General features: G+C 42.0%; 1 protein-coding gene across 1 annotated transcript in view; it reads left to right on the forward strand.

The window, feature by feature from the left end:
* Nucleotides 1–14,541, forward strand: part of COL24A1 (collagen type XXIV alpha 1 chain) — a 413,884-nt gene extending 399,343 nt beyond the window's left edge. The window contains exons 57-60 of the mRNA XM_077450311.1: nucleotides 1,862–2,030; nucleotides 5,016–5,125; nucleotides 7,517–7,714; nucleotides 11,556–14,541. Of these exons, the coding sequence (XP_077306437.1) occupies nucleotides 1,862–2,030; nucleotides 5,016–5,125; nucleotides 7,517–7,714; nucleotides 11,556–11,699 (621 nt within the window). The 3' untranslated portion in view covers nucleotides 11,700–14,541. The remainder of the gene's footprint in view (nucleotides 1–1,861; nucleotides 2,031–5,015; nucleotides 5,126–7,516; nucleotides 7,715–11,555) is intronic.
* Nucleotides 14,542–14,800: the final 259 nt, after the last annotated feature.

Below are 14,800 nucleotides of genomic sequence, written 5' to 3' on the forward strand. Positions count from 1 at the left end.
GCTCCTGTGTCCCGTGATGTATGATCAAGAAATGCAGTTTTTTAAACGCATTATGAACGCATATACAAGAAAAATGAATGTATTTCAATGAGCCTAGTTTACACATTGCTGTGCTTTAATGTGTATTTGAAAAGTACAGAATGCTGCATTTTTGCAGCAGTAAAATTCAGGAAAAAATAAATAATTTTATTTATATATATATATATATATATATATATATATATATATATATAAAATAATACACTGCAAATGTAACAAAAATGGATTGCACTACTCTCTCTCCCCATTCTCAATGTGTGATCAGTGGGAGCTATTGGCCCCTGCTGCTGTCAATCAAATCCAGTGACTAGAAAGCAAGAGGTTGGGCAGAGACACAATGTGTGTGTCAATAGACACATACAGTGCGGGTTGGGATCAAGCTTGCATATGTGCCACCATAAGAAACAGATTCCTGCTGGCACACAGAGAAGAGACGTAGTCCAGAGCATTGACAGGGAACCCCAGAACAGGAGGACTTTTAGTGCTTTTTTTGGAAGATGCACCAAAACTGCCTGATCTAATAGAGTCGTTTTGACAATGATAGGATGGGAATTTGCAGGTGCCATTTAAGTCCACCAAAAAGGGAAGTATAAAAAATATATATTTCATTTATACAAGGAGTAGAAATCGTAAACAATCGTTTTTACATTATACTGAGTCCCAAGCACACTTTAGTCCTCTACATGTTTCACCACATTGACTTCTTCAGGAAGTATTAAAGTGCTACAGATTCACATCACATACCAGAAGTTGCACCCGAGATAGCCGCCAAATTCCAAGAGTGGGCCCCAACTGTGCCTATACCCATGCAGGGGGTCAATCACAGAGAGGGTACACTAATAGGGCAATATAAGAGCTACAATGTAAATACTATGAATAAGTATACTTCTAGAGACCCAGATTCCAACAAGTATGTTTAAATAAAAAGTATCCATATACTTACTAAAAAACAGATCAGTAATGAAAAAAACCGGGGGGGGGGGGGGATGGAACACACTAAAAAGCATGTGGCACAATCATCCAATCGTATAGAAGTCCAAATTTAAAATCATGCAAGAAGGATAAAGAAAGCAGTAGAGGCCTAAAGAGATTGTGTTTGTTTATATAACATGAACCCCAAAAGAGAATGATTATATCTCCCTGTGGAGTAGTTGCAAGTGTTTTGCATTATGTATAATAATTGGACAGTAATTGCTAAAATGTCCCAAGATAGTAGAGGTACTAGTGTGCCAAGATTCATGTAATTCCATCTAGAGCCTCTCTCCAAGAGGAATTACTGACTTTTACTGATCTAATAGAAGTCTAATAGCAAAGTGCAGATAACTCGCACAGAAACAGTAGGTACGCTAAAACCGCAGCGGATTAGCGTGAAGCCCCCCGAAAATGTTACAATTGTAATCAAAGGAAAAATGAAGTGTCTCACCGGGGACAATAACCCTTCTCTAAAGTCTACAAAACAGGAAAAACTTCTGGGCTGCATAAAAAAGAAATTCACATCATGTAAAAAATTGATTGTGGTATTTCTATATATATATATATTCTATTTTATATATTTTATTTATATTCTAATTAATCTTTTCTCTTTTTTTTTCCCCCAAAATGTTATTGTCAACATGGTCTTCTTCTTCTTCTTCTTCTTCTTCTTCTTCTTCTTCTTGTATGAACTTAACTCTCCTCTCTTGGATTCTATTAAATTATTTACATTATGCACCTCCTGGGTTGCCTTCCTGTTTGACTTCTGATTGGTCTGGCACACTTCTCCTTTATGCCATGTTTTTTTACCCTTGCTTACCCTCCATTCAACACTGCTTCTACTGACCAGAGCTATCAGAATACTGAAGTATCGATACTGGATTTCAGCACAGAGATCTTTAAAACGCTCCACTACCTGACAGATTTGATGCACAGTATAAAGAACCCGCCCGGGACCCGGGACAATCCAGCGAGAATTTGCCGTGATTTGCTTGACTGTGAACGCAAAGTGGCAGATGGTACGTATTCAAGCCTGTTTTGTCACATCCCAGCTCACTGAAGCAAACTTCTAGTGTTTGCTCCCTTTTCATCTGTTAAATATACCATTGAAAGTGTTTGTCCGCATACAGAAAAATACTTGCCTGTTCTTGAAATAAATCTTGTAAACTTGTAATTCCCAGTGATCTCTGCCTATACTGCACTCTTGGGCCTCACATTGCTTTTAAAGTAGTTGTAAAGGCTGAAGGTATTTACCACGCATGAAGGTAAAAAACTTCGGTGAGCAACCTCCAATGCAGCCAGGTTCACAAAAGTTGCGGCTGTCCCAAAACTCTACTTCCTCAGACAGCAGCCTATTGGCTCACTTTGCTATCAATCACAACCAGTGAGAGCCAAGGAGGAGAAAGCTGGGGGGGGGAGGCCGAGCCGCGGCTTATGTGTCTTATCTGTCTATAAAGTAGCAGCTCAGGAGCAAGCACACGCGGTGCCCCCAGGGAAAGCGGCTTTCTCTGGGGGCACCGCTCAAGGGGGTGGAGCCAGGAGTGCCAGCGAGGGACCCAAAAAGAAGGGGTCGGAGCTGATCCTTGCAAAACCACTGCACTTGCAGGTAAATATAACATGTTTGTTATTTAAAAAAAAAAAATCAAAGCCACTTTAAGGGTGTTTGGCATTTTTTTTTCTGCTTCTAATCACCCCTCTGTGTTAGCCTTTGTGTCCATGTACACATGGGCAATTACAGGTGTATAGAGGCAGGACAAAAATTATCACTTGTGCATTCAGGAGAGGAGCATTTCAGTAGAAAAAACACCCAGTGTGCCTAAACGCATGTAAACACGCTTAAGAGCTAGGGGCTTTTAGTGATTGAGCATTCATTCAATTCAATGGCCAGAATAAATTAATATTCTGGAAATAAATAGTTATTTATAAATATTATTTATTTCCTCATTAGCACAGAATAGGAATGTACCAAGCTAGCCATACACCAGTAGGTTTGTGAACAAATAGTACGAACGTTTGTATGAATATTCCTACAAAAACTCTCATTAATACATTTGAAGACATGACCAAAGTCCTTTGAAAATACTTTAAATAAAGTATGCTTTTAACATTTGATTTGGGAATGAATGGACTTTCCAAAACAAAAACCACACAGACTGTTAGAAATTAGTTTGCTGGAGAAAATTTTTCCACCCTGCTCCTTCAAATATTCTCGCCACTGTGGTTGAAAATGAACACCAGTTTGACCTCACTAATGATTATAAATGCAAATGAATGTTAAAAAGAACATCTTCACACCAAATTCTTTTAGTGTAGGCCAGCTTAACTAATTTTTCTCTTTAAAGAATATGTTACCTAAACATTTCATATTCCTGATATGTGCCCGCTGTACCATGTTCTTGTGTTAAAAAGTATAATTTTCTCTTTGTATTGCTTCCTTTGTGTGAAATAATGGTGACAGTAATGCATGCAAGTACTTATCATCAAACATTACTGTCACCATTATAGTTAATTGCTGGAACCCTTCTGTGATCTGTAAGACTGTTTCCTTTTATCCATAGAAAAAAAATAACCTTTTCTTTTATTGTACTGTATGTAGCCTGGTAACCAACATTGCAAATTTCCTATCACCATTGATGAGTGGTCTATAAACAGTGTGTATATAGAGTATATGTGTGTGTGTGTGTCTAACCGTTCAGTTGTATCCAATTCTGTGGGCCAGCTCTTTGGGCACCAAGTCTGATATATAATGGAAAGCCTTTTTCCGTGGAACTATAGAATTTTTTGGGCCAATGTTTTACAAAGTAGGTAGTGGGGGGCTTTTCTCAAATTTTTACACACATACTAGGGACAATTTAGACAGGAGCCTGTTGACCTACCTATTATCCCCTTTTAGGATGCCGGACACATGGATTCCTATGGTGGGGTAGTACTTTTTGAAGCACCTGATTAGAGCCAGAGGCTCTAATAGGCTTCAAAATAGGGTGGGCTCCTGGGGGGGGGGGGGGGGGGGAGGACTGCGGCCTGATCCCACCCAATTGTGTGACGATAGAAAATAAATTTTCGCTATTTTCACACTAACCTTCCTCCCCGCCAATCAGGAGGCAGGGCGTCAGACCTATTTCCTGATTGGCCAAAGTGGCTGCATTTGATGGGCACAATGGCTGCATATGATGGGCACAAGTGGCTGCATGTAATGGGCACAGTGGCTGCATATGATGGGCACAAGTGGCTGCATGTAATGGGCACAGAGGCTGCATATGATGGGCACAAGTGACTGCATATAATGAGCACAGTGGCTGCATATGATGAGCACAATGGCAGCATATGAAGGGCACATGTGGCTACATATGATGGGCGCACGTGGCTGCATATGATGGGCACACGTCGCTGCATATGATGGGCGCACGTGGCTGCATATGATGGGCGTACGTGGCTGCATATGATGGGCACACGTGGCTGCATATGATGGACACACGTGGCTGCATATGATGGGCACACGTGGCTGCATATGATGGGCACAGTGGCTGTGCTTGATGGGCACAATGGCTGCAATTCATCTGCATACAGGCTACATTTGATGGGCATAGGGATGCTGCTATTGATTGGGGTTCAGTATTTTTCAGTTCGTTTGTGCCCCCCCAAAAAATTTTGAGCACCAGCCGCCACTGCTACTAGCATGTCTTTGGAGTGTGGGAGGAAACTGGAGTACCCAGAAGAAACCCACGCAAACTCCTACAGATAGTGTCCTGGCCGAGATTTGAGCACTACATGGCATAAGCACTAACCAGTAAGGCTGGCCATACATGGAGGAGATTTCTTTCCTGCAACAACCGGCATGCTGGTTGTACCCAAGTTTATCGATCATATATTCAGCCTGCCCATACACGGTTCTTGGCCGGCTGAGATTCAAACTGCGTATGGCCTGCCTAAGCCACTATGCCACCAATAAACAGTATATGTACACACTTTTTTTTCTAAACTATGCATTTTTTTATTTTTTTTAGGAAAGTACTGGATTGACCCGAATCTTGGCTGTCCATCAGATGCTATAGAGGTCTTCTGTAACTTTACAGCTGGAGGACAGACATGTTTATCACCAGTTACTGTGACAAAGGTAAAATATCCACTTTAAGACCAGGCCTTTTCTGACTTTTTGTTTACATATAAAAATCCATATTTTTTGCTAGAAAATTACTTAGAACCCCCAAACATAGTGGTTTTTGAATTTTTTATGTCACATGGTATTTGCACAGCGGTTTTTCAAACACAAATTGTTTGTAAATAATACACTTTAATGAATTTTAATGCAAACAAACACAATATAATAGCCATTTTTTTATAAAATATAAAAGATGGTGTTACGCCGAGTAAATAGATACCTGACATGTCACTCTGTAAAATTGCGCATGCTTATAGAATGGCGCCAAACCTACAGTATTTAAAAATCTCTGTAAGCAATGCTTTAAAAGCCTTTACAGCAGGTATGTCCACAGTCCGGCCTGCATTCTGGTTTGATGTGGCCCCCACTTGGAATTTGCATATATATACACCTATGGCCCCCAAAGCTGGAGTGTGTTATGTTTTTTTATGCTGATAATATATCTATCTTCTTTAGCCTGACAAATCCAGAGCGCCACGCTCATTCTTAGTATGAGCTGGGGCATGTAGCTAGACGTGTTCACAAGTCTATTTGTCCAAGCTGCTATGAAGCTGACGGTGCACAGAGCCAATCACAGGCACTGTGACTATTCCCGATCTCTGCATCTGCGGACTGCAGATGCAGAGATCGGGAAAATGTTACAGTGCCTGTGATTGGCACTCTGTCAGATTCCTTGCAGGCTCGGGCACATAGACTTGTGAACACGCCCAGCCACACGCCCGGCTCATACTAAGAATGAGAGCAGCGCTCGGGATTTGTCAGGCTAAAGATGATAGATATATTAACAGCATAAAAAACATAACTCGCTCAAGCTTTGGGGGCCACAGATGTAATATATATATATATATATATACCGTATATACTCGAGTATAGGCCGACCCGAATATAAGCCGAGGCCCCCAATTTACCCCCAAAAAAACTGGCAAACTTATTGACTCGTGTATAAGCCGAGGGTGAGACATGCCTGTCCATCCCTGTGTGTGTGTCCGTCCATCCCTGTGTGTCCGTCCATCCCTGTGTGTCCGTCCATCCCTGTGTGTCCGTCCATCCATCCCTGTGTGTGTGTCCATCCATCCATCCATCCCTGTGTGTGTGTGTCTCCATCCATCCATCCATCCATCCCTGTGTGTGTGTGTCTCCATCCATCCATCCATCCATCCCTGTGTGTGTGTGTGTCTCCATCCATCCATCCATCCATCCCTGTGTGTGTGTGTATCCATCCATCCCTGTGTGTGTGTGTGTCTCCATCCATCCATCCATCCGTGTGTGTGTGTCTCCATCCGTGTGTGTGTGTGTGTGTGTGTGTGTGTGTGTGTGTGTGTGTGTGTCCAGCCTACCTGTGTCCCGAGCCTTTGTCCCGAGCCTCCGTCCCGTGTCGTGCCTTGCCTTCGTCCCGTCCCGTCCCGTCCTGTCCCGTGCCATGCCGTGCCTTGCCTTGCCTTGCCTCCGTCCCGTGCCCTCTTCGTCGGCGGCCATTGTAAAATTCAAAAGCCGCGCCTCCTCCTTCGCCTGTGATAGGCGGAACACTGAATTTCCCAGCAGCCTGTGTTCCGCCTATCACGGACGTCGTATCATCCTCGTCCGTAGTACGAGGATGAGACGATGCCCGTGATAGGCGGAACACAGGCTGCTGGGAAATTCAGTGTTCCGCCTATCACAGGCGAAGGCGGAGCCGGAGGCGCGGCTTTTGAATCATAGAATGGCCGCTGTCTGTCTGCTCGACACGCTGATCGAGCGGGCAGACAGCGATGACTCGAGTATAAGCCGAGGGGGGCACTTTCAGCCTCAAAAAAGAGGCTGAAAATCTCGGCTTATACTCGAGTATATACGGTATATATATATATATATATATAAAGAGAGAGAGAGAGAGAGAGAGAGAGAGAGAGAGAGAGAGAGAGAGAGTTAGAGATTTATATATATTTTTTTAAACATAACACGCCTGAGCTCATCGTTACCCTAAACGAAGAAGAGAAGATATTTATATTATATACCATCATATATTGTCATCAATGTTATGAAATGAATAGTATGCCGTTTGCAATAAACTTTGCATAAAATATTTCATTTGCATTTAATTTTAATGGTTCAAAAAATGTCAGGCAAAATGGTCGGCCCTCACATATGTTCACTTCATGAAATCTGGCCCTCTTTGAAAAAAGTTTGGACACCCCTGGTTTACAGTATACCAATTTAGAGTTATCTTCTTCAAGCCGGCGGAACACACATGTGCAGCCTCTTGGCATGTGGGCCTTCATGCCGAGCGGCCTCATATATGCAGCTCTTTGCAAACCACTTGCAGTGCTGAGAGTGTGCTCTGTCCTAACCAATATTTTCTGTTTCAACCAGCTGGAGTTTAATGTGGGTAAAGTGCAGATGAATTTTCTCCATTTGCTGAGCTCCGAGGCTGTCCACACCATCACCATCCACTGCCTGAACACTCCGGTCTTAGGAGGAGACACATCGCTTACCTTCAAAGGATGGAATGACCACAAATTTGAAGGAAACAAATTACTTGAAAGAAATGTGATTCTGGATGAATGCAAGGTAAAACTTACTGGATTTGCACAATGAAGTCATTTTTATAGCATTTTTTGTGAAACGTTAAAACACAATGTACATTAACATTAACAGTTAGTCCCCACAGGCGTTTTGAGTGGACATGCTAACTTGGGATAACCATGCCTTAAATCTGTATTAAACCCAAAAACAAAATTGTAATATATTCCTAGAACATAAAGTAATTTGCACAGGACTGGTTATTGGCAACATCCCTTTATACATTAAACATGCAAAGTAGATACATTTCCCGCTCCTTCAGTGAGTAACCCAAGGGATTGCAAGACAGCAACAGATCACCAGGGGGCTGCTTCTCTGGTCAGAAGGTGATGATCTATGGTCTGGAGCATACCTGGGGTATTCCTGGGGAAGGTCCTTATGGGCCTGGATGGACCAGATTAGAAGCACCTTGATCTTTCTTTTAAGTATTGGTTGATGTAATAGTTGACATAGTGGAGATAACTGACATGCCTGTTCCCTGATGAAGATATATGAAAATAGTATTCAAAACATGTTGGTTCAACAAGTGTAAGGTATACCCCAATGGAGTGACAGGACTGTTATTCTATCATTTAACACTATTGGATGAGCACTGTGCAATGTAGCTACATGTATTACTATAAGCAGTGGCGGCTGGTGCTCCATTTTGGGGGGGGGGGGGGCAAAAAACCCTCCACCCCCCCACCCGCACTTACACCAGCCTGCTCACCCATCAGCCCTGCACCTACCGCAGCCCGTTCTCCCACCAGCCAGCCCCGCTATTACCCCGGCTCACTTGCCCACCAGCCAGCCCCACGATTACACCATTCAGGTTTGCGGGCGACTTCCCCGTCTTCTCCTCCTGTCCGGTCGCTTCTCTCAACCCCGGCCAATCCGATCTTAGGACCAACTTACACCGGCCCACTCACCCACCAGCCCTGCACCTACCCCAGCCCGCTCTCCCACCAGCCAGCCCCGCTCTTTCCCAGCTCGCTCACCCACCAGCCAGCCCCGAGATGACCCCATTCAGGTTGTGGGCGGCTTCCCCGTCTTCTCCTCCTGGCCAATCCGGTCGTTCCCCCCCCCCCCCCAGCCAATCCAGTCTTGGGACCAACTTCCTGTCCTGACTGGCCGGGAGGAGAAGCAGGAAGACAATAGCAAATGTTTATACACTAATGTCACAAGTGGGTGGGTTTGGGGCGCAATGCTCTGTGCCCCGAGCCCACCCTTTTTGAAGGCAATCTAATCATGTGCTTCTAAAAAAAAAAAAAAGAGGAAGTAAACCCAGTAAGTTTTTTCTTTTTTTTCTTAATATATATATGCTTTAAAATATTGCAAAGCGATACACATGAAAATCGCCAAAAAAAAACCTTTGAAAATACCTTATTTCTCTTTTATATTATTTCGTGACTTCCGGGTATTGGCTGCGCCATTGTAACTCCTGTATGTTGAATAGTTTGTGGATGTCATTTCCACCCTTACTATGTTTCCCTGTCTAAATCTCGAGAATGTGCCATAGCCATTGACTAACAAATTACAGCCAAACCCCAGCTAACAATTTGTGGGGAGTTACAGAAACAGTCTTTGTAAGCACCACTGTAACTGTTAAATGTTTTTTTTACCAGCCCTCTGACACTTTTGTTTGAAAGCTTGGTCTGTTACCCAATTTCTGCCTGTGCTATAGCCGAAATAGGGCTACAGCGTGGGCTTCCAGTGATGACCATAGACGTCCTCCTGTAATCACGCTGCTCGAGCGCCAACCCCCCCGCGGCACATCCTGTGATTGTCGAGTCCATTGGGCTCGGCTGATCACAGAACAGGGTAAAGGGCCAATCACAGCAGCCCTTAATCACATGATCAGCTGTCAGCAAAAGCCAGCTCATCACAGAAGTAAACAGAAGCCAGTTAATGGCTTTTTTTTTCTCCTCACGATCAGCGTAAGGAGAACAGAAGAAAGCTGGTAACTGGCTTCTGCTACAGGGACATCAGTCCCTATCTGTGCCCACCAGTGATCCTAATCAGTGCCCACCAGCATTAACCTAATTAGTACCCCTCCAGTGCTGCCAATCAGTGCCTTTTCATCAGTGATATCTATCAGTGTTGCCTATTAGTGCCGCCTACCAATGCCTATCAATACCCACAGTGCCACCTACCAGTGCCGCTTGTCAGTGCTCAGTGCCACCTATCAGTGCCCATCAGTGCCACCTATCAGTGCAGCCACATCAGTGCCTCCTCATCAGTGCCCACCAGTGCTGCCTCATCAGTGCCACCTATTAGTGCCTCCACATCAGTGCCGCCTCATCAGTGTCCATCAGTGCAGTCTCATCAGTGCTACCTCATCAGTGCCTATAAGTGCCCATCAGTGCAGCCTCATCAGCACACATCAGAGAATTAGAAAAATTACCTGTTTACAAAATGTTATAACAAACTATGAAAAATTATTATTTTTTCAACTTTTTTGTTTCTTTAGCAAAAAATAAAAAACCCAGTTGTGATTAAATACCACCAAAAGAAAGCTCTATTTGTGTGAAAACAATTATAACAATTAAATACGGATACAGCGTTGCATGGCCGCGAAGTTGTCAAAATGCTACAGCGCTGAAAACTGGAAATTGGCCTGGGCAGGAAGAGGGTATAAGTGCCCAATAAGCAAGTGGTTAAAAGGTAGAAAAATACCAGAACATAAATGGAAAGTCTAAATACTGTACTTCCCTCTCCGTTAATGGTCTTATGCCCCTAGCCACCCATCTTCTTCTGGGTGCCTGGCTGCTGTCATCTTCATAGGTTGGCACAGGATGACTTGTTGTGCATGCGCAGGCGTTCAATCATCTTGGCACACAGGTGCTGAGCCAAAGGAAGATTGCAAACAGCTAGATAGATTTATTTTATTGCAGAAGGGACACTGCATGTTTCTTCTGCAATAAAGACCCTGCCTGTTCGCAGTCCTTATATCTTGGACTTTAGTTCTGCTTTAAGCTGACCATAAACGGTTAGTTTTATTTTTGGTCAGCTAGTGGGCAGAAAGAAAAAAAACTAACAGATTTCTCCGTCCACAAAAACGAGAACATTCTGTTCTGCAGCCCATTGTTCATCCAGAAAACTTGCTGGTTCATTTGTCCTGTGTGAGTTGAAAGCTATCCATCTCTATTCTATGCAATTTGAGGCTATGAATTCTGAAAATGCTGCATTTTGCCCACTAGATGGCACTGAGGAGCATACTTATTTCTTATACTGCCATCTAATGGTCATAATGCAGTATTTATCACATTCACATGTTTGAAATGCAGAGAATATAGCCAGAGAACATTCAATGTTGACACATGTGCACAGAACTAATTTCCATGCAGTTTTGATGGACAAACAACTTTGCAAATGTTTTTTATAAATACACCCCTTAATGTGTTCATTACATTTTATATAAATATAATCTAATTCAAATTATTTATATTACACCATAGACAATTAATAAGCATGTCTCCCCATTAATATAAAAAAAAAATACAGGAAATACCATTGCTTAAATCAGAGTCACTTCCTCTCTTCTCTCCACAGCTTGAGAGCAGGGACTTCTGCTCTGTTGCTACTGGTGTGACTAATGGCTAGGGCCTGGGAGCTTGATAGTAGTGCAGGCTAGGCTATGAACATGTCAACCAAGCTGACTATGGAACTGCAGACTCATTGCTCTTTTGCAAAAAAAAATATAAAAAACAGGACTAAAAAACATTTTTTTTAATGGAAGTTTTTTGTTTTTTTCATTAACATTCACTTTAATTGGTTATATTTAGTGTTAACAGTTAAATCAATTTCTTGCTTGGCATTTATCTTTACTGGAAACCTTTGTTCTTTGCAGATACAAGATGGCAGCTGGCACAAGACACAGTTCACGTTTCACACCCATGAAACAAATCAACTTCCGGTCGTTGAAATGTCTCGATTGTCTCCTCCCCAGATAGGACAGCATTACATAGAAAACGGCCCCGTCTGCTTCCTCTGAAAGCAGTACAGATGCCTTGGGGGCACCTGCTTAGTGCAAGTCTCTTTTCTATAAAGAGCATTAACATTTAAGAAGGTAGCAGTTTTGGCAACTGCGTCACAAAGCAATGTGCGATCTTCTAAAGAAGCCAGAAGAGACTTCCTCCTAAGAAGGACGTATGGCATTTTAGAAAGAACTTCAATATTGATAGAGTATTTAATTTTTTTTTAAATAATCATTGATGTTTTTGTATAAATAAAATATAAATAAAACTTTGAGTTTGAATATGAACAAGTGAAAAGCACTGTACAAGTCCCCTTCGAGGAAGCAGTTAGCTTGCCCTGGAGCAGTACTGGTTACGGCTCTAAGAAGTGCAATAACATGGTTGAAAGCAAATTTTCTTGTTTATTGTCTCATTTTTTGGTAAGAAAGAGTCAGCGTGCCCAGAGACAGCAAAGGGATGAAACACTAAGTCGGATTCTGGTCCTTTGTGGACAAATACCTCTTTAGGTGATACCCTACCTCTTACGTGTTGCCTGCTTCTAAGTGTTCCTGTAATCTAGACTGGAGGAGGTTGTTTTGCTGCATAGAGAAAAATATCCAACCTAATAAATGTCTAGGAATTAGTGACACCATTGTGTTGGGTCTAGAACATAACTGTATGGGGTGCAAATGGGGCAACACGTGCGAAAACTGCTCGTGGGCCATGAGGTCAAGTAGGCCCATCATGACCAACATTTTCCTTTACATAGCAGCTGTAGGTCTATACAGCTTAACTACTGTCTGTCCAATATGTCGGCCTTCTCTATTCCCTTTCCTGCATTTCAAGTATAACTCTTTTTTTTTTTTGTTTTGGATAGAGTAGAGAGGGATTACAACAGCGGTCAGGTTTTTATTGCTGTCTGTGTCCCCACAGAGATTCGCCATCCCTGTTTATCTTGTTTATCACTGAGAGTAATGCCGTGTACACACGACCGGACTTTGACGGACTAGGTCCGACTGACTTTTGGTGGAGTTCCAATGGACTTTCCAAATGAACGGACTTGGCCACACACAAGCACACCAAAGTCCAATGGATTCGAGCGTGATGATGTATGACCAGACTAGAATAAGGAATTTCATAGCCAGTAATCAATAGCTGCCCTAGCGTCGGTTTTCGTCCATCAGACTAGCATACAGGCGAATGGATTTTTCGACTGGACTCGAGTCCGTCGGAAATATTTGAAACATGTTTTATTTCTAGGTTCGTCTGACTTTTGGGGAAAAAAAGTCCGCTGGAGCCCACACATGATCAAATTGTCTGACCTAGTCTGCCGGTAAGTCCGATCGTGTGTACGCGGCATAAAAGTGAAGGAAAATCCCAAATTTTGGGTGGTCACCAGAACAGGAATAGATAGAACACCTTCCAATGGGGACTATAGATCTGGTGACAGCCAAGAATTACCCTCAACTTGGAGGGAATCCTCTCCCTTCCTGTTTTGGCTGTGGGAGTGAAAGTGAATCTCCCCAATGGGACGCAATGCAAAAAAACTAACAAGGGTTGAAACTCTTCCTTACTCTACCCAAAATCTATTCTACATTAAGCATTCAAAAGGTTAATGTTTAAATGTTTTTACACTTTGAGCATTAAACTGGTTGTGAACCCTTGCAGACCACTTTTACCTACAGGTAAGACTATAATAAGGCTTACCTGTAGGTACTGGAAATATCTCCTAAACCTGCACAGTTTAGGAGATATTTACCATATACGCTTGCGCCAAGGTCATCGGTGCATGCGCACTAAAGAGAGGGCACGATCATGCCGTTTTTATAGTGCCCATGCCGTGACTGTTGGCTCGTGCGTGCATGCAACGGAGTGACGTTAGGTGACTCAGGCCAGTCAGAGAGTCAGAGTCCATGGCCCCAGAAGGAAGAGGGGTGAAGATGGACGCAGCCTCCAGCGGGGACATCATGGACATCGCGGCCTTTGTTTTCAGGCAAGTGGCACATAATGGGCTAGTGTGCAATGCATACTAGCCCATTATGCTTTTACTTTGCAGGGGAATAAAGAGGTAGTAAAACCCATCTAGGTTTACTTCCTCTTTAAAGAATAGGAAAGTCCATCATTTAATTTTCTTTACTTTCTTTCCTTCTCTTTGCAAGTTTGCAAAAAAAAAAAATTATACTGTGCACATACATAAACACATATACACTCACACACACATTTTATGTCTTCTGAAGGTCCATGGTCTATGCCACAGAAAATAATGAATGGAGAGCCTCTATATAATTTTCACCAGAAACTTGACTTTTAGGTCAACAAAACAGCCTCCTCTTTTCTAGGTACCTGACACATCCCTTTTTATTAACCAAGGTGCTAACGGCTTTAGCTGAATTAATCCTGATCTCTATATGTACTGGCTACATCAATATTTTCACCACTACAAGTCCTTCTTTTTTTTTTAACTGCTCAGTCCACCATTTCAGTAAACCTTTATTTATATGAAAAGGATCATCTATTTTTGTGATAACCATTCCTAGCCCAATGTATATGGTGCATATAAAACCATCATGTTTTTACGATGAATAAAAAAAAAAAAAAAATGTTGCAGAACAAGCTTCGCCTTGTTTGGGATGTACTTTATTTTTATTTTCAGACATCAAGTGGAATCCATGTTGTTATTGTGTGTATATATTTTGTAACATGTATTAAAATTTAAAAACAGCGGATATTTTAAAGTGCTGATGTTAAATTATAATAATTGTAATCGGTTCAGAAGTTTAGAGACGTTTTTGCTATATTAATAGGTGCTATTTTTTATTTAATTGAAAAATGTTTAAGAAAAAAAAAAAAAAAAAAGAGATCCATGTTTTCATAAACATGTTGTTGCAGAAAATAAATATTATATTAAATTGGCTTTCAGCTAACATTTGACATGGAATTTTTTTCACTTGTGAATTCTGTATTTTAATGTATTTTTAGTACATATGGGAAAAGGATCGGTATCAGCAATGTATATCAAACTTGATTTAGCATAATGTATTCAGGGCTTAACAAAATTCTATAAAATAACAAAAATATTCATACAATATTACAAACATACTGTTAAACTGAGATAGAGCAATGGTTGAAATATAAAAAC

The sequence above is a fragment of the Lithobates pipiens genome, unplaced genomic scaffold, assembly GCF_037356315.1.
Source record: "Lithobates pipiens isolate NorthernLeopardFrog02 unplaced genomic scaffold, aLitPip1_a1.2 Scaffold_23, whole genome shotgun sequence".
In the NCBI taxonomy this organism is placed as follows: domain Eukaryota; kingdom Metazoa; phylum Chordata; class Amphibia; order Anura; family Ranidae; genus Lithobates; species Lithobates pipiens.